Genomic DNA, 26042 nt, shown 5'->3' with positions numbered 1-26042 from the left:
ATGTGAGTCTTTAAAGTCTTGATCCCAAACACCTTCAAGTTATTTATAAATTATATTGTAAAATTAAAAGCAGTCTTTTGTTCCATAGGTTTGTTGTTTGTGAGGCAAAGCACAGTAGCTAAAACGATGAAGTTTAATGAATGTGCCCAATACTGTGTTATGAGTAGTGGATATGTTATTGCTAAATGAATTGCGAGAGTTGGTGTATTTTTGGTGTTATGAAAGTGTGTTGAACACAAACACTAGTAGGTGTTTATTTTTCATAATGAATAGCTACATAGTACTAATGAAATACGATGCTTAAATTAAAAAGAACAAAACAAAAACCAAAACCAAACAAAAAAAAACCCAACCAAAGACTAACACCACGACCTCCAACTGAAACAAACCCACTTCCCCTCAAATAGCACTTGAGAGGTTTCTAAAAAGATTTGCAATTGGTGGCAGTTTGAAAAACGCATTGCTCAGTGCTTATGTAGGGGCACCAGAGTGGGTCTGAATTGAAAATCAAGGAGTGCAGAAGCCAAGGCAGGCAGCAGTGTGAAAGGTAAGGTGAGGTAGTCAGGTGGTGATGCTCAAGAAACTGGTAAAGGTGGAGCTGCCACAAACGGAAGAGGAGTTTGGAAATATCAGAAGTCCGCACCACAAGAAGCAGAGTGTAGAGAAACACTGCCTGGGAGATGGACTGGGGTAGTTAGCAGTTGTAGCTTAACAGACACAGGTTGGGCGTGATGGATGAGATGCATGGGTTTTGCTGGGTATCTTGACAAGTTGCCCCCCCATTTCCTGCTTTTCCTGTCCTTTTCAGATCAGAGTATTAATTAAAAGATTCCTGCCTTTGAGAAGGAAATACGTTACTTGATCAGAATAATTGCCTTGGTATACGTCTGTTTCACGTATGTTTGTAGCAATATCTTGCCCACAGTCTAACATTGAGTGGTCTTGCTGAGCTGGAGGAAAATTCTGAGGCATACTCCCTTGTATAGAATAATGGGATAATTATATTAAATGCATCAGGGCAATAGTAGACTATAGAATACATTTGTATCCTTATGGTAAGGATAAAAATGTGTTTCCATGGGATGATAGTACAGTGAAAATGGCTGATATTTGTCCTTAGCTTCATGGACAGAAGTAGTCTTAGTAGGATGGTACTAAAAAAAAAAAAAGGTTTACTTTTGCACCAAAGCCTGCTAATATACAGTATAAATGTCAAAATGTAGAATTCATTCCATGTTACCCAGTTCAAAAGTAGAAGTGAAGAGTAGCAAAAGAACCCCACTGAAATTTGATGGCAAGCAATTGGGAGGAGGCTGGAATGTCATTCAAGAAGAATGAGATGATTAGAAGTGACAGTTGACATGAGATAATGGTTAATGGAACAAGGTGCAAGTCATACACTTAGGGAATGATAAAAAAATCATTCCTACAGATTGAATGACAGCGGCTTGTGTGTCTGAGTCAAGAGTGGCGTGTGGCTGTAGAAGTGGCCTGTATAGTCCTAATGAAAAGGAGGAAGCATTGATACCATTCTCAAGGCCCTGGATATTGTTGTAGGATTTTTGCAACACACCTTTAAGAAAGGCTAACTCAAACAGGGCTCTTTCATGGCAACTGGTATTAAGGCTGACTGAAGCATGAGGAGCCTTTAGTAGGTAATAAGAGGATGTGGTATATTTAATTTTGCAAGAGAGTAGCTGAGAGCAGGAAAGATTGTTGTTTATAAATATATGATAAGAATACGCTTTAGAGGAAAACTGGTTAAGGTAAAAGACACTCTGAAGGTGAGCTGACTTGGTTGTAAGCTTTCAGTCTGTAGAATGGCTCCAACCATTAGAGCTGTGCAGTTATGGAAAAGCCTCCCTTTAGGATTGTGGATGCTGTAAATCTAAGGGAATTTAATGACTCCATATCTGTTTACTGTCTTGTTTATTGCCACTGCTGTTCTTGCCATAAATAGTTTTTCCTTCCCCTAATGTTCATGTCCATATTTTATGCATAGGCTGCAAGTATAAACACACGGGTCATATTCGTGCCAAAAAGCACAGCCACTTGTCCTGGCAGCTAAAAATTGGGGAATGTGTCAGAGCAGTCTGTGAAATGGACTCATACATGATCCTGTTGAGAATAGCCTGTGGATAGTGCCTGGATCTATTCTTGACAAGCATTTACCAGCTGACTACAGTGGTAGAAGAGGGTGAGACAAGATCCTTTTCATAGGACTAGTTGATGGCTCTTTATGGCTTTCTGTTTAGATATCAACGCGATGCATTTGCTTTCATACAAAAATGATCAGTAAAGTAAGAACATGGAATATGTATGTGTTATTTTCTGTCAGTTCCACTGAGTGTGTGAATAATACCTTTCGGAACAGTTACATTTTTTGACTGTATCCCTGCATTGCATATTCTGTAGCTGCTTGCAGGCATCTGATGGTGTGAGCTATTGATTTTATTCTCACTTCAGTTTACATCTGGTTTTAATTTTTAATGAAATAGAGCTCCCTCCTTGTTTTAGAGGATAATATTACTTATTGGTCTACATTTATTTGTAGAATGTACACCTGAGAATCAATAGTATGAATCCCAGGACCTGAATAAGTGTAACTTTGACTTTCATGCGCCAGGAATTTTTGCTCTTACTTCATGAAAATGTTGTAAGAAAATGTTGTATGCTTTTTTCAAGTGGAAAAATACATTGTTTTTTCTAGTCAATTACAATACGTAATATGGTATTCATGTTTTCTTGCAAGTCATATTCTCCATGTGTTATCAACCTGATAAAATACAAACTAAACTGTTGTAGTAATTACTCTTAAAAATAATTCTATGAAGATGGATTTGATTCAGACTTAATATTCTGTATTATTCGTTTCACCAAATGGAAAACACAGTCTCACAGCACACATTCTATAAATTCATACTTTTTCAGAAGTCAGTAAATACTCATTTTACAAAAAATTAAATCATTATGTAATGGGTATATTTCAGAATTATTTTTTACTTTGTAAACAATGCTTGGAAGAAAAAATTTATGATGTTATCAGTATCACGTTTCCTAGTTATCTTGCAAAGGATGGAGTATAATACTCTGTCGTGTAAAAAATGGATGCTGTCTAGAAACCAGCTGAATCCTCGAGATAGAGCCTACACTATTTTTGTTCAAGCTGCGCTATAGAGTACTTTTGATTATCTCTCTTAGTATGTGTGACATAGTCATATGGATAGATGGCTTCAGCTTTTATTATCCATGAAAATGCTTTCTGTTTTTCATATTAATGTGAAATGACTATTTGGGGGGTGTCATGGTTTAACCCCCACCAGCAGCTAAGCCCTGAACAGCCACTTGCGCAATCTCCCCCACAGTGGGATGGGAAAGAGAAGCAGAAGCGTAAAAGAAACAAAACTCAAGAGTTGAGATAAAGAGTTTAATAGGAAAAGCAAAAGCTGCACATGCAAGCGGAGCAAAACAAAGAATTCATTCACCACTTCCATGGCCAGTCAGGTGTTCAGTCATCTCCAGGACAGCAGAGCTCCATCAAAGGATTACTTGGGAGGACAAACACCATTGCTCCCAATGTCCTTCTTTTCCTCTTCCCTCATGTTTACATGCTGACCATGACCCCATATGATGTGGGGAACTGACCTTCAGGTCAGTTGGGATCAGCTGCCCAGGCTGCCCCTCTCCCTGCTTCTTGTGTACCCTTAGCCTGCTCACCGGTGAGGTGAGGCGCAGAAAAGGCCTTAACTGTGTCTAAGTGGGGCTCAGCAATAATGAAAACATCCCTATGTTATCAACACTATTTTCAGTACAGATCCAAAACATTGCCCTGTACCATCTACTATGGAGAAAATTAACTATCTCAGCCAAAACCAGCACAGGGGGATTAATCTCAGTTAAGTTTATTTAAAAGGTTGTTTTCAGATACTATCTGGTAATACTGACTAGTCATCTAGTCAGTGGAGGGAGACAAGTATTTAATTAATACTTGCAATAATATTGTAATATATTAATTCAAGCAATTAATTTTACCAAGCTTAGGAAAAATTGTCTTTTTTTTCCCTTTTGTGGGCTAAGTCATTGTTCTCAAGGTAGTGAACTTAGTCTACACTCTTAAGTTTTAGACAGTTAAATGTGTCATGAGCCAGGAGCTCAATTCACTCATTTCAAATACTTCATGTGAATATACTTGTTAAAGCTGAAGATTTAAATATCTGGAGAATGTTATAAGATGTATTATGATGCCCTAATTTCATAAGTAAATATTGTTTGGTATGTTTACTTAACTAGCAGTAAACATGCCTATGGCTGGAAGTCTCCTTCATAAAATGAGCTTTAGAAACCTGGCCTTGGGTATCATAGAATCATAGAATAGTTAGGGTTGGAAAGGATCTTAAGATCATCCAGTTCCAGCCCCCCTGCCATGGGCAGGGACACCTCACACTAAACCATGTCACCCAAGGCCTTGTTCAACCTGACCTTGAACACCGCCAGGGATGGAGCATTCACAACCTCCCTGGGCAACCCATTCCAGTGCCTCACCACCCTCACAGTAAAGAACTTTATATCCAATCTAAATTTCCCCTGTTTAAGTTTTAACCCGTTACTCCTTGTCCTATCACTACAGTCCCTCATGAAGAGTCCCTCCCCAGCATCCTTGTAGGCCCCTTTCAGATACTGGAAGGCTGCTCTGAGGTCTCCACGCAGCCTTCTCTTCTCCAAGCTGAACAGCCCCAGTTTTCTCAGCCTATCTTCATACAGGAGGTGCTCCAGTCCCCTGATCATCCTTGTGCCCTTCTCTGGACTTGTTCCAACAGTTTCATGTCCTTTTTATGTTGAGGACACCAGAACTGCACACAACACTCCAGGTGAGGTCTCACAAGGTCAGAGTAGAGGGGCAGGATCACCTCCTTTGACCTGCTGGTCATGCTCCTTTTGATGTAGCCCAGAATACAGTTGGCTTTCTGGGCTGCGAGCTCACACTGAAGCCAGCTCATGTTAAGTTTCTCAACAGCCAGCACCCCTAAGTCCTTCTCCGCAGGGCTGCTCTGAATCTGTAGGACCTTGCACTTGTCATGGTATGCTTTTGTTCTCTGATAGTTTACTGCCTGACTTGCCCCAAGTTGCTCTGCAGCTCCTTGCAGATCCATACATTGTTTTCCTCGTAGAGGTGACATTTTCTGTCTGAGCAGTTACTGCTTACACTTCGTTGAAAGGGGAACCATGGCAATGGGGACTGGGCTGTCACTGGACTCAGTCTCAGATGCTGTGGTTGACTTGCGGTTTTATTAACTGATGTTGGTTATAGCTTTTCTTTATCTACTGTTCACTGGAGTGCCATAGTTACCTGTTCAGTATACAAAAAGAGGCTGAAAGGCTTCTGGTGGTGAGGTCCTGCCTACTATAAATGTAATGTCAGTGTTAAAACTAGGATGTTTATTCAGTTCTTCTATTATAACACTTTGAAAGATACTTGTAGCATTTTTTCTCATTTAGAAAAGGAATTCGAATACGTGTATATAGGAAAAATAGATATGTAGTGCTTGTCAAAGTGTGTGCTGTGTGAAAGCTCTATGGAAATCAGGGTATTACATACATAATGATGACAATAAAAACTAACATGTGTGTGTCTGAAACTCTGGCTGCATACTTGTAATTAATAGGGATGTATCTTTCAAAATAAGATAATTGTCTTGTTCTTCAGTCTTTGCTGTGTAATTGAGAAACTGTATATTAGGATCTGTATCCCAAGTTCTCCCAGCTCCTTAACACTACTTTGTAATATATCAAAATTGCATACCATTGGGAGACTGAGACATGGTAGAAAGAATAATCATCACTGACTTTAATTTCTACAGAGTGCTTAGATCCCACAGAGATTAGTTCAAATGAATGTATAATAGAACTGGAGAGGAAGTGTGACATGCACAGTATTGATGTTTTTCTTAGTTTTCTTCTTGCTACAAAGTGTGATGCTAGTTGAGTCTGCTTTTTTTCTTCAGCAACAATATCATGAGTTGATTATTCTTGGCCTTAATTTCAGGGTTGTGTTTACTGCCCACACAGATGTAGAGCGATTCATAGAATCATAGAATCGATAGGGTTGGAAAGGACCTTAAGATCATCTAGTTCCAGCCCCACTGCCGTGGGCAGGGACACCTTACGGAAAATCGTATCACCCAAGGCCTACATCCAACCTGGTCTTGAACACTGCCAGGGATGGAGCATTCACAGCCTCCTTGGGCAACCCATTCCAGTGCCTCACCACCCTCACAGGAAAGAATTTCCTTCTTATATCCAATCTAAATTTCCCCTGTTTAAATTTTAACCCGTTATCCCTTGTCCTATCACTACAGTCTCTAATGAAGAGTCCCTCTCCAGCATCCCTATAGGCCCCCTTCAGATACTGGAAGGCTGCTCTGAGGTCTCCACGCAGCCTTCTCTTTTCCAGGCTGAACAGCCCCAACTTTCTCAGCCTGTCTTCATACAGGAGGTGCTCCAGTCCCCTGATCATCCTCGTGGCCCTTCTCTGGACTTGTTCCAACAGTTCCATGTTCTTTTTATGTTGAAGACACCCGAACTGCACACAATACTCCAGGTGGGGTCTCACAAGAGCAGAGTAGAGGAGCAGGATCACCTCCTTCGACCTGCTGGTCATGCTCCTTTTGATGCAGCCCAGGATACAGTTGGCTTTCTGGGCTGCAAGTGCACACTGAAGCTGGCTCATGTTCATTTTCTCATCAACCAGCACCCCCAAGTCCTTCTCCACAGGGCTGCTCTGAATCTCTTCCCTGCCCAGCCTGTTGCTGTGCCTGGGATTGCTCCGACCCAGGTGTAGGACCTTGCACTTGGCATGGTTAAACTTCATGAGGTTGGCATCAGCCCACCTCACAAGCGTGTCAGTGTCCCTCTGGATGGCATTCCTTTCCTCCAGGGTATCAACCGAACCACACAGCTTGATGTCACTGGCAGTCTTGCTGAGAGCGCACTCAATCCCACTGTCCATGTCAGCGACGAAGATGTTGAACAAGAGCGGTCCCAACCCCGATCCCTGAGGGACGCCACTCGTTACTGGTCTCCAGCCAGACATCGAGCCGTTGACCACAACTCTTTTGTGTGGATTCAGCCAGGCTAGTGTGCTGGGGAGTTTTTTGTTAGTACTTGGTAATCTTAATTATGTATATTATATAAGGAATAGAATACACTTCAGAGAGAAAACAAGGTGATATGTCTACTATACAAAGTTCTAGGTTGACTCTGCTCCAAAGAAAGTATTAGAAGTTAGTCTCATGAGTCCATCTTAGTAACTCGGCTGAATTCTGTGAAAGGATAAAAGTAGCGAAATAAATAGCATTCCATGCAAGTAGTTCTTAGTTTTATTTAAAAATTTAAAAAACCTGAAATGAAATCATTTTGTGAAGACATGTCATTCTTTGGGCATTACTAAGGGTTATTTGATGCAAGTTAGGAAAATTTGAGGATATACTTTATGCATGCATTTGCATTAATTTGATCAAAAATACCATACTTGAACCAGCTCCAGTGGGCTGAATATGCTCCAGTATAATTGAAATGAGCTAAAAACCTATTATGGATTCTTCTTTCTGCTGTTGGCCTCCTGATATTGCAACAGTCATGGAAAACCCTCCCAGAGAAATTAGAACTCTGGTAGTTCCCCCCAGAATACCAGAAGTTACACTATGAATATCCAGTCACATTCCATCTTCTGGGCTATACTAACAACCAGCTTTTTTGAGCATGAATCCTCCTTGCTCTGTTCTCTTCTGTAGGCTTGGGAAGAATAGAGGGTTGCAGCATTACAGCTGGTTTTTCTTTTAGCCTCAATCTTTGTATCTGGTACAAAGGTTTAAAAAACACACCATGTGTCTGTCTTTCTTATGTTGCCCTATAATTAATGTTACAGTGCTGATAAATGAATGGTATAAGTTTGATTTATAATTTATACGACCATATAATTTATAATTTATTGGAAGGTCATGTCCGTATTGATTTTTAATTTTCTAAAGTAGAGCTCAATGTACACCCTGGGGAATCTGTCAAAATACTACTTAAAAATAAAAACCTCAGCTACCACACTATGTATTTATATACATATATGTATTAAATCCATACTTATATGTATCTATATACACAAATGCACACATATAAATGTTGAAAGACTTGTTTTCAGCCCAACAGCAGATAAAAAAATCCAAAACTGTACTCTTAAAAGCTTTAGGATATATTTTTGAAGTATTAGATTGGGATTAATAAGTCCTCTCTTTGGTTTTTAATTGTAAAACTGTGACACAGGGGCCCTCTCGGCTCCTGTCGTGGTTTAAGCCCAGCTGGCAACCCAGAACCACGCAGCTGCTCGCTCACTGCCCCCCCTTCCTCCCCCTGCTCTCAGAGGGATGGGGAGAAGAATCAAAAGAAGGTAACTCCCGCAGGTTGAGATAAGAACAGTCTGTTAACTAAGGTATAACACAAATCACTATTGCTACCACCAATAATAATAATGATAAGGGAAATAACAAGGGACAAGAATACATCTGCTCACCACCCGCCAACTGATACCCAGCCCGACCGAGCAGTGATCTAACCCTTCCGGGTAACTGCCCCCAGTTTATATAGTGAGCATGACATGCTGTGGTATGGAATACCTCTTTGGCTAGTTTGGGTCAGGTGTCCTGTCTCTGCTTCCTCCTGCCTTGCCCTCCTCCCTGGCAGAGCATGAGACTCACAAAGTCCTTGGTCAGACTAAACATTACTGAGCAACATCTAAACCCATCGGTGTTACCAGCTCTGTTCCCAGGCTGAAAGTCAAAACCACAGCGCTGCACCAGCTACTAAGAAGGAGAAAAATTACTGCTACTGCTGAACCCAGGACAGCCCCCCACGGACTTAAAACTCTTGCATTTCTATTCCAATTGGAGTTTAGGAAAGTAATTTAGATTATGTCTTATGAGATGCAAAATTTGTGGGTAAAAATAGATTATTTGTATACACAGAATTAGAATTTAAAGCAGAGATTCTAACTACTGAGACCAGTATTTGAAGAAAAAAAAAAGAAGAAAAAATGCTTTTTCTAGGTATAAGGATACTTATTTTGGTACCTGGCCAGAAGGTAATGTGAGTAAATATATTTCTGTATGCCTACGGCAGTTCCTGTAGTTTCGGTTTATGAAGTATTCAGTCTCCATCCTTTTGTTTCATGTATGCCAATTACTAAGGTATCTGGACACCTAGAAAGATATAGAGATTGACTGTCAGGAACCTTTATAAAAACCAAAAGCTGAAATCACTGGAACATGGAAGCTGCTTCCTTGCTCCCTCCTAGTGGTAGTTTTATTTCGGCATTGTCTGTGTCTATGGCAGAAGTGCAGTAACAAACACCTTTAGTAGAATAACGTAGCCTGCAATGTTCCTTTCATAAGTCTCATCACACTCTAGATTCAATTTATTATTATGATTTAATAATATGCAAATTCAGTTGCTTATGAAAGGCAGTATTTTGTGTGAAATGTTAAGTTTCTTCTAGGGTATTCAAGCAGAGCTTAAAAACCTTTCTGTGTTTGGAAAAACACTTCTAGATTATCTCATGAGATTAACCTTAGCTTCATCTGTAATCAAACCCATTGCTTGTATTTTGCAGTAAACCAAATTGTATATTCATAAACTGTTTGCTTTTAAAGTAAGTTGTTTCCAGTCTTTGTTGTCAACAAAATGAGTAAGTTTAAATGTCTGTAAAGATTTTCTTTTAATGCTAACGCATCTACTTTTACAATTCTCCCTCCTTCTGGAGTTACAAATAAATTCTCAGTGTGCTGTGGCAAAGAAAATGTAAAGCAGTGGCTACAACAGAAGTTTTATATATCCCTTAGCACTTAAGTCATAAATGTAGTTCTGGTACAGTCTTTAGTAGCAATTGTTTCCATATCACTGTACTGTTACGAGAGCAAAACCAGAATATAATGCACTAATTCCTCCATTTAATAGTAAAGCTTAAGGTTGTGGAGTTCTTTTAATATTGCTTAGGGAGACACTGTTACATATGTCGGCCCTGCTGTAGAGGTTAGATCTATAGTTTAAATTCAGTTCATGCTGCTTCAAACACAATTGCCTTTGTTTTCCCGAGAATAAGGAGATTCTTTATTATCTGAATAAAGAAAAATGAATTGGAAAATAGAGGGTTTTTTGTTTGTATCTAACCTTTGTGGTGTTGTACTTGTTTGTAGTGTTTAGTTGCCCAGTTACAAAAAAAAAAAAGAGAACCAAACAGACGATTAATACATCTCCATACTTTGTGAACCAACATTTCTTCTTTTACCAGAGTAAAGCTAGCTCAGTAGTTACTGGAAATATGTAAAGAGAACGTAGAAGCATAATCTGACCGTGTATTCTGCATAGTGAATAAAGCTGTGCTGTGGGTGTTGAGTGTGATTAAGCAGAATCAATACATTGATGTTTCAAATCTATTTAAATTCTTTACTTTTAAATTGAGAAATGGTTTGATAATGCAAACACAAAGCAGGTAGCATTGTATACCTTTTCTTAAAGCTTAGCTCCAAATGTTGTAAGATGCTGTCACTAAACATGCCTGCCAGTGCAGAAATACAGAGATGGTCCTAGAAGTACGAAACACTGGTTGCCTGTTCAGAGACTGACCTAACAACTTTTGCTCCCAATTTCTAACATTTTACTTATTTATTTTTTTCCCCTTGTTTGGAGGAACAGCATTACTTTGGAGTAGTGATGAATTACCTAGCTTGAGCAGTTAGGGCACTTTTCTCAGAAATTAGAGCTGTAGGTTTAAATCCCATTGGGTAGGAAATGGACCTGTTTCTCTTCTATCTTGAATAATTACTCTAGCTGCTATTCAGTTATGTCTTTTTTTTCCTTTCCATTCTTTAAAGGGAACAGTGAGAGTATCACTTTGAGAGTGTTCCACCTGCAAGTTCTGAGTGGGGTGCTTCTGTCCAGTCTTGAGTGCAGTATTGGGCATTGCAGCGTGGGGGAGGGAAATGAAGATGAGGTGTAAATAAGCTTCTTTTCTGTTCAATGATTATAGTTTTCCATCTGAGTTTCTGTAGTGCTTTCTGCAAAGGGAATATTTCAGTTCTATTCTTTACAAAATTTTTTAGATTTAGGAGTTGTCAAGATTTTTAGGCTCATTCTCATAGTCTTTTCAGTTGTTGAAAATAATTGACATGTGCAGTTCTCTTAGATTTTCATAGATCAGAATTTGAACTGGAGATAGTTGGATGCTCAACTTGGATAATTTTCAAAACTGCCTCACTAACTTAACTCAGACATGAATTTAATGGAGTTGTTTTAACTTGCTTTGCTCCAGTTCTGCCCTAATGTTTAAGTAATAGATTGTTCAAAATTGGGTAAGGGTAAAATTGATGCTGCCCTCTGCTCCTACACAGGTTTTTAATGGTATGCTCAACTATGTCTGAAGAGCAAAAGTCACTCATAAAAGCACTTGCAGGAGTAACAGGATGAACTAGAATCCTGTATTTCCACCATTTTTCCTTCAATCACATTTTTGTAAATTTGATCTTAGTGAAATGTTTTAAAGCAAATCTGAGCACTTTACTGATATGACATTTCTGGTTAAAAATGTGGTTATTTTTCTATGAAGTTATTCTGGAATACATTCTAGTAATGTAGGAATACATCATACTAGTTCTGTGTGTGTATATATGTACACACTATACTATATATATATATACTAGCATAATATATACTGTAGCATATTCCTTTTGCCCTACTGTATATGGTATTTAGTACCTTTGTATTGAAATAACTGGTTGTATTTTGGGTGATCTCAGCAATGGAGCTTTAATGGTCTCCAGTGAATTCTCAGTTTCTCCTTCTCTGTGTCTCCATGTCCTTTATATACAGTTTAGATTCCCATCCAAGTTCAAACTCTGTGACATCCTTCCTCTTACTGTTGCAGCATTGAGAAATTTTCTATAAAATATCTTGGTCATCCTCTCTGATACCAGTAATACAATATTGCTGGTAGGTTGTAGATAAGAAGGTACAGGTGACTGGCTAAAATACAGGGTATCAAGACCAGTCCTGTTGGAGTGTGGACCCTGTAGTGCAAAGTTCAACTGTTTTTTTTTCTGCCACTGTCAGGTGGATCACCACACATCTGATGCATTTCTGTGGCATGTTTAATTCTGTGATTTGTGTGGCTGGCAAATTCACTCTCAGAGCCACTTCTGTATCATCTGGTAACCAATTTCATCTACACTAGGGAGGAGTATGTATTTTTTTCTTATAATGATATAATATGGTACAACTTGTTCTTGAAGCAGAAAACTTTACTAATAGAAAGAAACCCCCCTGTATTCCTCGTTATACTTTTCAATGACTACAAATTCTGCTAATCAGTTTGGAATGAATAGTATGACTCTTTCATCTGTTTAGTATCTCTTTCTATTAAAAGCAGTACATGATTTGTGCTATATAGTCCATGACAATGATAAATATAACCAATACCGTATCTTCCACTTACTATCTGTATAATACCTTGAGAGTGCGTGACATTAGAGGGAAGTATTTTATTCCTTGCTCCATCGTGCTTACCATCCTTATTAGACTTAATACAATAAGAACGATGCACAGAAGGATGTAATATTGATAAACAAGGTTGAAAATGATACTGAGTTTGCTGCTTGCCCCTTTCTTCTTGGAACTTTACAGTAAGTCTGGAGATTTGGGTACTTTAAAATGTTCTAAAGAAGCTTGAAGGTGATGGGCAGGGATAAATTCTATTTGCTTCTTTACCGAACCTCATAAATAATTAGTTGGTGAACTACTTGTATTATTAACACTATTTTGTGTTAATCAATCTGTAATGAGAAACTCGGATTAGGAGTTTTAAGCTAAAGAAAATCATAATTCTTGCACAGTGTTCCCTTCAGTGATCAGTAGTTATTGAGAAAGCTGGGAGGAGATAAGAGGCAAGGCTATTTTGTAGTGTGCTTCCCTCCTCTTCTTTTTTCATGTACTCTATTGAAAAGACCTGCCAGTTTGACAAATACCATCAGCAAGAAAGGAATTATTATACCTCCAGCCCTCGAAGGTTTCTTATCTCAAAACTGGCCTTTATTAAGGTTTTCCTTCAGCAGTAAATCCCACTTAAATAAATTTCTGAGTACAGGAAATACTATATGCTTGTATGTATGTTTGTAAAAATACCAGAAATAATGTGCAACGCTTTTCAAGATCAGATGAAAATTCATGGAGGTTTTCCTAAATTGTTTCCTTTATCATCAAAGGCATATGAGCTCTCACATGCTGTTTCTGTTAGTGTGGAATAATTTACAGCAGCAAGGACTTGATTTTAAAGTATAACATTAAGGTTTTGCTGGTTGGTTGTAGCGTTAAAATGTTTGAGTTTCATAGCTTTTATAATTGAAATATTTTTCCATAAATAGAAATCATATTAATGATTGTTGATCACGTTTTTCCAATAAATAATATTTCTCTTAGTTTGATTTTTTTTTTTACAGAATTCAAACAGCATGGAGGCATCAAATGCCACTGTTATGCTGAGATATGAGGAATACACAACTTTTATATTTAATGCTATTCCTGCCTTCTTTGGAGACTTGTGATCATAACTGGTGCCCTAGTACTGTGATCTCTTTTGTTGAAGCTGTTTCAGGAACACCATCTCTCTGGCATGTGTGTCCTTGCACCATTCTGTTTAAGAATGTAGTAGAGAAAATGAAAAAAGAGCAATTGTGATGAAGTTATGGTAATAATTATGAATAATCATGGCATTAATAATACCATAACTTTTATGCTAATGTAATGTTAGCAATGATAGTAGCAGAAGGTAGAAGCTAAAACAGAGGCAAGATTTTGGAGATACGGTGGCCTTATAAAACAGTGAATTAAATTTACCGACTTTCTTTTCATTAAAACTACTGAATTCATTGTGAGTCTACCATCTGATGTTGAAATTATTGCTGTTTTAGACCATCTGCGTTACTCTGGTAATAACATTCTTTTAGGTTCTGTTACCAATTTATTAAAAGATGTAATTGATTTCTCTCTCACAGCCACAGTCGTGACTCTGTGGGCTTGGGCTGTGATTCTGTGGAAGTAGAAGTCAATCTAACAGTGTATTACTGCCGTTTTGCCCATAGCTGTGCCATCCTGCCCCATCTCATGTGCTGGGTCCTCCTGTTTCAGCATGGAATGCTCAGAGGGTGCTAACTGGTCAAAGTACTGCTGTACTGAATAATTTTCTGCATTGGAAGTGTCAGAACAGCAATGCTAGTGGACATGAACTGTTCTGACAGTGGGAATGAGAGCCAGTGTGGCCAGCAGCTGGTGACATAGGCTCTGTATAACGCTAGCCTGGAGGACAGTTTGTCCCTCCTGGCTTTCCCAATATCTATTTTTGTTGTTTTAAGCTGGGAGGGAGGAGGGGTGTTTAGGTTTCTTTTTGGTTTGTTTGCATAAATTAGTCCAAATTTTAAAGTTAAGTATGTATGTCTTATTTAGATGTGCCTGTCATTGGAATCTCTCAGGTAAAGGAATTCAGCAATATTAAGTAAAAATCAACCTGTTTAATAATTGCATTAAAGCCTGGAAGCAGTTACGTTTGAAATGAGTTCCCCACAGTCTTGATGTATGCCAGCAACCTTTTCTCACTGTTTATCTCTGTAGGACACTTCTGCTTCTCCGTGGTACTACTGTTCTTATTTGGTAGCTTCTACAGGAGTGTACTTTATCCGCTTCTGTATATTATGGAGAGTATGCTGAGCAAATCGATCTTTTTCTGCATGTCCTAATTCCTAGACTGATAGCTTTGCCACTGGTTGAAAAGTGTCATGTTATTCTGGTTTCAAACCAATGTAAAGGCAAAATTAAGTTAGTTTTCATTGAGAGTATCTGAAAGCACAATATAGTTGACAATAACCTCATATATGTGTGTGTGTATACATAGATCTATATGTAAAGCCACACTTTTATTTTGTTTTAATTGGATATGTTTCTCTCCCTTTAACTCCTTTTCAAATTCAGGTTTTTTCTTTACCTTTGTGAATATAGCAGCTTATTTTTTTTTAAATGAGAAAACTGTAACTGCTGTGTCTGATATGAAAGGTGTCTTGAACCTGTCTCCAAAACCTGTTCTGATGACAAATTCTACGAATGCTTAGCCTGCTATGCAGAAAACTTTTTTGCTCTGTTTTAAGGGGATTTCCTTGAAGTTTCAGTCTCTGGGTGCTTTCTGTTATTGTGGGATTTGAATATTTAAAGTCAGTAAAGCTCAAGTAGGAAATAATGAAAAAAGTACTAATAGTTGTAAAGAACTAAAATCTCAGGATAGAAAAATGAAATCACACCAAAACCACGTGTAAATGCTTCTACAACTGAACTAAAAGAAATGCAATTAAATACTTAATTTGTCATGAGGATACCCTTACAACATTCATCTTGAACACTTGAAAGTAATTAGCAGTGTACTTACACACGACAATAATGAGATGGGATGCACAGCTGGAGGAGTGGTAGTTTATCTTAAAGCACATGTGAAAAGAAATAAGATCACTGTCATAGATGTCCCATGAAATACATAGAAATTGAAATCCTTTGGCTAATTTTCGAGTGTGTAATGTTAGGGCAATGCTACTGATCAGTTGATTACAATGGTGGCAGTGCTTGTTGTGAGTGTTGAAATGGTCTGTGAAGGCACAGGACTGTGTAATAAAGGGAGACTTCTATGAGTGTCCTCTGGCCTTGATAAATGCCATGGTAAATGAGTGCTGCTTGCAGGTTCTTGGAGTAGCTACTTGACATGTATCTAAGAGGGATACCTGTTGATTTATTCTTGAGCAGTGCAAATACAGCTTCTCAGAACTAGAGCCTGCAGTGTCCTCTTGCGACTTCTAGAAGTGTAGAAGAATCTGTATGCATAGGAATTGTTTTCCCAGAAAATCTCAGTGATGCATTTTAAAAGGGAGATCTACCTAAAAATCCAAAGCCTACTTGAAAAGAAACGAAACAGATCAAAAGTTTGAAAATGGCATTAACAGAGTGTGTTTAAGGACTGATAGTGTGTATATCGCTCATCTGTGATATACGTTGATAAATGCATATCCCTGCAAATAAAGACTTTAGAAGAACCCTATGAGTTCTGAATGAATGGCACATTTAAACAGCACAATAAAGCAGATTATTAGAAGTGGGGGAAAGCAGCTTAGCTTTCATCAAGTGACAACAGGAAAAAAAGCCTGTCAAATCCTGCTGATTTTACAGACCAATTTAAAAACCACTAGGAACTAGTATTAAGAATGGTTTTAAATGCATCAGTCAAATTTTGTTTCAGAGGTTGTGAGAACAAAAGGTGATAAAGCATGTTAAGGACATGTGATGACTATGAGGTATAGATGGTCTGTTTTTACAATGGAAAGCAAGGGGTTACCTGCGCTGATCCTTCTGGGAAAGGAGGGTAAAAAGGCAATAAAGTTAGCTGATACTTAAAAGAGTATCTGATAACCCATTGTTCATGTATGTTGCTGATTTTTAAGATTGTGTATGTTTTCATATGCTTTTGTTTCATCTTTCAGCTTGTGATGAATGGAAGATTTTACCGAAACCTAATCTACACCGAGATGTCAACAGATTTGGTCACACTGCTGTTGTCAGTAATGGGTAAATGAAGTGTCTTCTAAATTTTCCTTGCTGTTTCTTTAAATGAAAAATCTGTGGCAGAAATTTTACCTGTGTGAAGTGTGGTTCGATGCCATCCAACTGATGTAATTTATTAATGTGAAAAGCAGTGCTCATCAGGGCTTTTCTTGTTTTAGGTAACCATTACAACTAATTGTCAATCTGACTTGCTGTGGAATCTGTTCAGTGGCTTTTTATATGAACCTTCTAGTGTACTGAGGTGTTTCCTCAGTATTGTGAATTACAGGGAATTGGAAATTCCGTACCAGCTGTAATCCTTACTGATCTTTTTCTCTTTGCAGAACATTGTAGTTCCTTTTCTTCTTCTATCATAAAATCAGAAACATAACTAAAACTTGCTTGGAAAAAGCAGGATTTTGATGATACTGATACAGTTGTTATTAACCACTTGTGGGGAAAAAAAGCTTGCCAGTATCTAGACTTTATTAAGATACTGCTTATCCTTTAGAAAGTGTTTTCTTGTCCTTTTTTGCATTGAGGAGCTCAGTAAAACAACTTCATCTAGAAACAGGAGATGGATTGGATCTGGAGCTTTGTGGATTTGGTGGATGAACTTCCTGGTTCTTCCACCCCAACCCCAAAAGATAAAATTGTAAGACAAAAGTCACTTTTTCAGAGGAAAAGTTGTAGAAAACTGTAGTCAGATTTAAAGAAATCTCTAAGTTTGCATGTTTCAGTTTTACTATGGCTAGCTGCCAGCTGGCCTAATACCTGACAGTTGCAGTACTATAGATCACTGTACTCCGAATCATCCTCTTCTACGTAATTCATCATACTAGTAAACTCAGAACTTAAGTATATGTGCATAAGTATATGCAAGCAACTTTGAGGTTCTCTACATAGTATTGTATACATATATATACATACATACATATTTTATATATATCCTCTACATACTATTGTATAGTTAAGAAATAACAGATGTGATAAGTAATATGAAGAGTTTGATTTTAATGAAAATAGCAGTAAGTTGTAACTCCATATGCAGAGCATTAATCAAAGAACAGATTACCTCCATTGAGAGAAAATTGCTTGGAATTAATGAAGTCAGCAAATGATAGTTTTTCATTCAGATTTGTGTTATTTTAAGATGTCTCATACTTTGAGAAGTGTCACTGTTTAATTAGATTCAAGGTGAAAATACCTTTTTTTTTCTGAACTGAATGGTATTTTTAGTAGGGTTATATGTTCAAAAAACTGTAATATGAGATGCTCCACAAAAATTTCTGTTACTGGTAGCTGTATGATTAATTCCATTTTAAGAGTACATGATATAACAGATACACAGGTTCTTTATTGTTAGCAGTTACTAGAGTCTCTTCATAATTTTAAATGAGAAGGGGAAGGTCTTCTGGTTCTGATGTCAGAAGCTACTGCACCAGGAGTGTTACCAAAAAGAAATACCCATCTGCCAATGATTGCTGTCTGCCTTTGAAATCTTTTTGAAGAAAAATGTTCTCATTTCCTTTAGGCCATTATTTCACACTCTGTTCTTATTATCTGACTCAAAAAATGAATAGTTTCCTTCACAGCTCTTATTTCTTCTTTCCAGACATTTGGAACATGTCACTCAGTAGTAATATGGCACAGTGCATTTTGTGCAAATTTTTTGTTATTCTAAAATTAGTGGAGAAATTAATTGAAAACTAATCAATAATGGAACTACTGACAGAGTCTATTAGAGAGAGATGATAGTATGTGTTATGTTTTAATTATATATCAAGACAGATAAGAAATCAGGAAGATATATCTATATCTGTAATAGCGGTTCTATTTACTTGCTTTTTCTAATAGGTCCATGTATATATTTGGGGGGTTTTCAAGTGTTCTTTTGAATGACATCCTTGTGTACAAGCCTCCAAACTGTGAAGCATTCAGAGATGAAGAACTGTGTAAAAACGCTCGTCCAGGGATAAGGTGTCTGTGGAACAAGAAACATTGTGAATCCTGGGAATCTGGACATGCTAACAACATCCTTAGAGCAAAATGTCCAAAGAAACCAGGCAAGTAAATTCTAGTCTTCCAGTATCAGATTTGCAATGTGATTTAGGAGATAAGGGGCAAAAAACCCCCAAATGCCTGCCCACCACCAAGTGGAACTAGTGATTGGACTGTTAAGACTGTTCCTCTTGGAGTACTTAATGCAATAGACTGATGGATTAATCTTTAAAATCATTAAATTCTGGTTTTTAATTTATTCTAAATACAAGGAAGTAGGTGCAGAAAGCACAGGTTTAAGGTGCTAAGGGATACAAAACAAGATGGTTCAAACAAGAATTTATTTCATTGGGCAGCTAAAGTCTAAAATGGCTTTGGATTTGGCTTGTGTTTGAAGCATTTATAAAAGGGTGAGCTTTGAAATACTGTAACTAATTTTCCTCTTTATCTGTTTTGGGATATATATGTATGTCTGTGTGTATATTGGCACATATTCTATATATATATAAAAGCCTTCATGTTTTTCTGATTCCAAGGAAGCATTACAGCAGTCAGAGCACAAATGGGTGCTCCAGGTGATACCTGGCATTACAGGCATATGGCACTCTCGTGTCTGTGCGTCACCAGTAAGTGAGAGCGAAAGCATTGCTGCTTCTCATAGATTACCTGTCAAACAGGAGCATTTGTATAGAAGAATATAGTACATTCACAGCTGGCTAGAAACTTGAGGCAAACAAACCCTTTGATGCAGTGTGTCAAAACGGGTTCAAGTTTGTCATGTGAATTTCTGTGCAGCATTGTGATAGCTATATTGTTTGAAACAGTAGTTCAGCATTGCGAATAACTGTTGCACCCTGTTTCAAAGTATTTTGGCTTGTCACAAATAAATTGCTTGTGAAAGCGGTATTCTTGTACTTCACATGAACAGCATATGCATCACTGCTACATACACCTACTATTTTTTTGTGTGTATGCATCTTTCCTTTCAGCACAGTATAAAATTGCTAACCGAACTTTGGCTCTGTGCTACGTGTACAAACTACCGTACAATTAAACTGCCAGTCTGCTTTTAATGTTTGTGAAAAAGATATTAGCGCTGCTATTAATGAGTACTTCAGGACATTTTTTTCTGTTAGCTTTTGTTTGTTTCAGAACTGTATATAAAGTTTCAAACTCAGAAAAGGTGCATTATATAACAAAGGTTACCTAGGTAAAGCTTTCTGAAGAGCTGCTTTTGTGCAGTTTAATAACATTTGAGTCTACAGTTTCAGCTCTTTATAAAAGGAAGACTCTTGAGATGCTGAATTCAAAAATAATACAGGTGAAACTGGATCTTATAAAAAGCAACAGGTAAAGAACAGACCGGCTGAAGGAAAGTAGTTAGAACTTTTTCCAAAGTACAGCTGCCGCAGTGGCAATAACCTACAACTAAACTTGTGAGAGATGAGGTGAATAGAATTCCAGTACCAAAAAAGTTGTGTGGACACCACTGCTTCTAATCCTTCCAGTTTCAAGTGGTAATAAAGCCAAATTGTTCAAGCCAAAAGCCAATTTTTCATATATTCTTTTACACTGCTCAGTTGTTATCTGGTTGATGGTATCACCTGAGAAGCTGCTGATAGTCAATAGTAAAGGATAAACAGAAATTTTAGTGGGTTTTCAGAAGTTCATTTTCCTGGCAAGGGAATCTCTTAAACTTGTGTGATCTTGAGACTAAAGAAACCAGACTGCCCAGGAGTCAAACATTGTAATCAGTGCAGGAAAGGCAGGAATTCCTCTCTTCCCAGTCATAGTGATCTTGCAGGTTTTTGCCTCTTTTAAACAGAAGTTATAACTTGTCTCTGTTTTAAATAACATTAAAATTTAGTCCACGTCCTGAAGCCTTGTATTCAGGATTTAACTCTTCCTCAAGTATTTTTTATAGAGAAAGGTCAGAACTATAACTTACCAATCATTATTAGGTTTATAAGTTAATTTAAACTTAAACTGACTATGTGTTGCTAGTATGTGTTAGATTTTTTTTTATCTACTAGTTTTACCATTGAGTTATTGCCTAGCAATCTGATATTTTTATCAGAAACCTGCATCTGAAGAAAATCTTTGCTCTGTGTTAGAGGAGTAAAGAATGAGTAATTTAAGAAAGTTTCTGATACTCTTATGCACTGTGGTAAGAGTTTGTATGCTGCAAGTACACTGCAGTGAGTATTCCTTTAGTTGATGAGACTTATGAACCTTCAAATATAGTTGTTACAAAAGGAATTTTTAAAGGAGTAAATCCTATCAATGAAGAGAATTAATTTCCTGCAGTAACCTAAACCTTTAAGAATGGCTACAGAGGGATGCAACAGCAAATTCTCAAAGCAAGTGTTTAAAATATGGTATTTTTCCCCTGTGTGACATTTCCTTTTGCCTGTCATTGGTGTTGCAGCTGCTGCAGATGACAGATGTTACCGGTATGCAGATTGTGCGAGTTGTACTGCCAATACAAATGGGTGCCAGTGGTGTGATGACAAGAAGTGCATTTCAGCAAATAGTAACTGTAGCATGGTGAGTCTGCAAACTTATGGTTGTGTTATTAATGCTGTTTCTTTTCTAGCTAAGCCAGAGGCCTGCTGCAGCAAATGAAATGGGTATAGGAGGCTAATAGTAGCTTGTTTTAAACACAAACGTAAACGTGTTTGCCTGGCATTTGCAGTAAAAATGTTGCAGAGGGTAGAGTTGGACTGCAGCAAAGATACCTATTCCAGAGGAAAAAAATACAGGTATTATTTAGGATTGTGTTAGCCCACAATATATCTCTCAGGACAAATACTATTACCTCCTAATTAATGACATTCGGAACAACCTGGCATCATTATCAACTTGGATTTTGTGCATATGTGGAGTACAGTATGCAGACAGACATGGAATCCCATGAAGGACGGTTATTGGTTTCCTTCCTCCTCCTCCCCCTCCCCCCTTTCAAACAGGCCCAGGTCAGTCATCAAGAGTCTTGGTATTCTTATCACTGTTCTTTACAGAATTGTTTTGCTTAGGGTCATGGAGTTACTTATCTCATTAAGGAATATAAGCCTTTGTCACCATGAGATTAACAGGCTTGTGATGATTTGGTAAGATTGTTCTGATCTTTGTGAAGACAAGCAATAAGAACATACAGATTCATACAATTTTCTCATTTTCTACTTTTAATATTGCTTGCTGCCATGTTTTATTCTTTATGTTGTTGTCCACTGGTTGCTGCATCTCTAGCTTGTTAATTTGATTTTTGACAAGCTTATAATAACACTTCAGCTTTATAAATTTTCTGTCTCTATATTTTTCAGGTAGCTCCAGGTACCTGGCTGTAGTAGAGTTCAAAATCCTTTCTTTTCACGCTACTATTAGTAAAAGTAGCTTGCTCTCTGGTGTGAACCTGATATAAATCAATCATGTTTTCTAGACAGATAAATTAATGTGTGAGTTGAATTGACTCTGATTTAAATCTTGCCCATTCAGGGTGTTTGCAGCCAGCTGTAATCACTGGCATTCGTAGTTAGTCACTACTAATAAAAGCAATGCAGACACAAATTCATCAACAGCCATGTTATAAGTCTGTCAAAAGAATTTCACATTCCAGGCACTAATGGTTAGTTTCCTTTGTTATCTCAAGGGCTCTTCTTTTCCTAACACATTGTACTATATTAGGTGCCAGTTTTCTCACTGTGGTTTTCAACTCTTAAGCAAGGAGTAGTTGCTAAGGAGCAGACCATGTTCATCTCTGATAAATGTGGAGCACTGGGTATTTTAGAACAAGCATCTCAGTGTAGTATCCTTCTTTGACAACCATACATGACCAAGATTGTCAGCTTAATTAGCAACTGATGCACCGGTCTTCTCTGTATCATTTCCTGTTCTTTTTTCAGGGCTTGAAGTGGATAGCAAAGGCTGTTAGTGGAGTTAGTAGAGAGTGTGAGAGTGAAAAATTCATCAAAATGATTTCTGAAAAGAATTATTATCATAAGCTGAAGATGGCTATTGCAAAATTAATGTATTGGCTGGGAGAAGATGGAGGCAGAATGTTGCAGGTATTGACATAAACCCACCAAAATAGCATCAACAGAATGGCACCACGTGGAGAAGTGGAATGGATTAGGCTGATCATCCATTTTCATAGACAGCTGCTTCTGGACTAGGCCCACAAAATGAAAATGTTGTGACAGTACTGTGATGGTTATATAGCATAACAAGCTGTAGAATCAGAAACATCACAAAGAGAAAGTCCCACTTTTGTAGCTGTACAAAGGCATTGATACATGACTTAGATCACAGAACATCCAGATCAGACAGACCATAAGGTGTTAGGATCTCTTTCTTTTGCTTCATGGAAACTGGTCAGCGTACTAAGGATATGGTAGCAATCATTTTGGCAATGACCTCGTGGTCTTGGATATTTGCAAACCAGTGACTGGTCTGCTTATTGGAAGGGATATAAAATATGGATATTTCCCTGAAATAACTGTTTGCACAGATGGGCTTCATAAGTAGTGCTAATTTATTGACAATACATATTTACCTGCCTATGCCCACTGATGTGGGTCAGTACATTAAGAGGACACTGTTTCTACTACTGTGCAGACTCACGGATCATTATGATATATATCATGCTCATATCTGTTGTAGTTGCAAGCAGAGGCTTGCATTGCCAGGTTGTTCTGATGGTGGATATAATGAATTAACATCATTATATCTGATACAAATGTGGAAGGATGAATACTTATCCTGTCTTCCCCAACTGGGAAAACAGTTTATTTAAAATTTGTGGAGTGGTTCAAAATGGTACTGAAATTTGGCCAGTGAGCAGCATGCTAGCTATCCTATTTGTCTGTTTTCTACCATTAAACCTATGTCAGAGATTTTGTCTGTCGTAATAAGGATTTTGAAGGTTGCCTTGAGAAATTATACCATTTAAATTCCCTGGACTGCTTACAGTGTTTTTACATAATACACTGAAGTTATTCCATAATGAATTGTAGGTCTTGTATATAAAATTAAGGAAACAGTTATTTTTACCTTTGAGATTGATGGATGGTGAAAATGGGACAATGACCTACACTACCTTTTTTCAAAGCTGTGAAAATATGGATACTGGTTTACCATGGTGGCAAAAGCAACTACAATGCTGTCATACTGTCTTATGCCAAGTACAGACGTCACAAAATACAACATATTAATAGCTATATAACTTGCTCTTTCAAGCCCCTTCTCGGAGCCTCTTGTATCTAGTCTAGAGCTGGTTTCAGCTTTGAAACGTATTGTATAAGACTTTGTCACAAAAAAAGGAAGCAGTGTCATTGATGTATCTGTTTGTTTTGTCCCATTCATTGGATGTCTCTATCAAAGATCAAAATTTAAACCGGAATATTTTGATTAACTTGTGAAACCTAATTGTGTTGTGTAGGTGTCGTTCTAAGCACTACATAGCACTCCTAAAATTTCTGTCATGCTCATAACTGCCTTTTTAACTTGGCTTCTGTGTCTCACATCTTCCTTCTTTTGCTGTTTCCAAAGAAAGTTCTGTGTCCTGTTAGCAGCGTGTTTCCGATTTTAGTGGGTGTTGTGGTTTAAGTGCAGTCAGTAACTCAGACCTACACAGTCTCGCTCGCTCACTCCTCTTCCTCCCCCCTACTCCTGGAGGGATGAGGAGGAGAATCAAAAGAATGTAACTCCAATGGGTTGAGGTAAGAACAGTCCAGTAACTAAGGTATAACACAAATCACTGCTGCTACTACCAATAATAATGATAAAGGAAATAACAAGGGAGGAGAATACAATACCCCCTGCCGATACCCAGCCAGACCGAACAGTGAGCCAGCCCTTCCGGGTAACTCTCAGTTTACATCCTGGGCATGACATGCTGTGGTATGGAATCCGCCTTTGGTCAGTTTGGGTCAGGTGTCCTGTCTCTGCTTCCTCCTGGCTTCCCCTCCTCCCTGGCAGAGCATGAGACTCAAAGTAATTGGTCAGAGTAAACATGACTTAGGAACAGCTAAAAACATCGGTGTTATCAGCGCTGTTCCCAGGCTGAAAGTCAAAGACACGGCATTGCACCAGCTACTAAGAAGGAGAAAAAATGACTGCTACTGCTGAACCCAGGATATTGTAGATTGTATTTACTTTTACTAGCAGTTCACTGCCCTTAGGTCTGTTACGTTGATCTTACACTTTGACCTTTGACATTTGTAGTCCATAATATCCAGTGTCTTCCTGGTTCTCCATGATTCTGATGCATTTTGCCTGTCTCTTAATAGAGGAAAAGCACCAGATCTGGATCTGCTTAATATGTTTATGAAACTGTATTCACATTGTACATCTGCAGATAAAAAGGTTTGTCTCTCATACTGTGAGAATGATACTCCCTTGCTGATCGTGTTGTTCAGAAAATTGACTCTGTTTCTATTTGATAATGGAAATATTCCCAAGAAAAGCTGTTAATTTTATAAATTTGCCTTCTAGTTTTTACCACCCTGTCTCCAGCAATAAATAAATAAAAGGCTTTGGGGAGAGATTAATTTTATTTTAAATAGCTGCACCTTTACAATGTGTCATTTTTTCTTGCAGTACTAGCATGGAAGAGTAAGCAAAGACTTGATCTGCTCTTTGGGGAGGAGTCATCCCATGAAGCAAAATCTTTTTGTACTTTGTAAGAGAGAAGAGCTTTAATAAAAATAATCATATTTAAAACCAGCAATATATCAAGTCCGCATTACAGCCCTAAAGCTGTCTCATTTTTGCAGGCAAATGCAAAAGGTGTGATTGCACTGAAGCCCTGAAAGTGCTGGAATACTTGCTGCTTGCAAACCTTCCTTAAGCAATGTGCTTGGGAAAGAAGAGGGTGAGCTGGGTTTGGACATGTACCAGCCATTTGTATTTGTGTTTGGCTCAAGTACTGATAGACTTACAGGCTGAAAAAGTCAAAATATTTTTGTACACATGTGGGTTCTTACTGGACAATATTATGGCTTCTTTTTGATATTCATAATGTGAAATAATTTTGAGGGTTTTACCTTCTTCCTCTTTTCTTACCATTTTTTTTTTTTCACCTCACTTCTTTGTCTCCTCCCCCACCCTGTTCTTTGGGAAATGATGAGAAATGCTAGCACTGATTATAAAACCAAATTGGTTTGATTCCTTATATCCTTAAAACAGCTTTTCCCATTTCCTGGCTCCACACTGAACTTCACATCCAACCAGCAGTCCTGAAAGGCACGCTTCAAGAATTAACAGGAAATGGCTTCCGTCTCTTCTGTTGTCTTCTCTACAGTAGAAATTGAAGTAATCACTGAAGATATGGTAGCTGTAATAATATGCTCCACAGTGTTGGCCTGTAGTCATTCAGT

At 38.0% G+C, this 26042-nt stretch overlaps 1 protein-coding gene across 1 annotated transcript in view; it reads left to right on the top strand.

The window, feature by feature from the left end:
* ATRNL1 (attractin like 1) overlaps positions 1-26042 on the top strand; it is a 507305-nt gene that overhangs the window by 82125 nt on the left and 399138 nt on the right. The window contains exons 11-13 of the mRNA XM_061458665.1: positions 16605-16689; positions 18523-18734; positions 21089-21213. Of these exons, the coding sequence (XP_061314649.1) occupies positions 16605-16689; positions 18523-18734; positions 21089-21213 (422 nt within the window). The remainder of the gene's footprint in view (positions 1-16604; positions 16690-18522; positions 18735-21088; positions 21214-26042) is intronic.

The sequence above is a fragment of the Pezoporus flaviventris genome, unplaced genomic scaffold, assembly GCF_033815535.1.
Source record: "Pezoporus flaviventris isolate CSIRO_AGI_PZ_B2104156 unplaced genomic scaffold, CSIRO_AGI_Pfla_v1 ptg000029l, whole genome shotgun sequence".
In the NCBI taxonomy this organism is placed as follows: Eukaryota; Metazoa; Chordata; class Aves; order Psittaciformes; family Psittacidae; genus Pezoporus; species Pezoporus flaviventris.
Note: the sequence above shows the minus strand (reverse complement) of the source record. Positions and strands in the feature narration are given on the sequence as shown.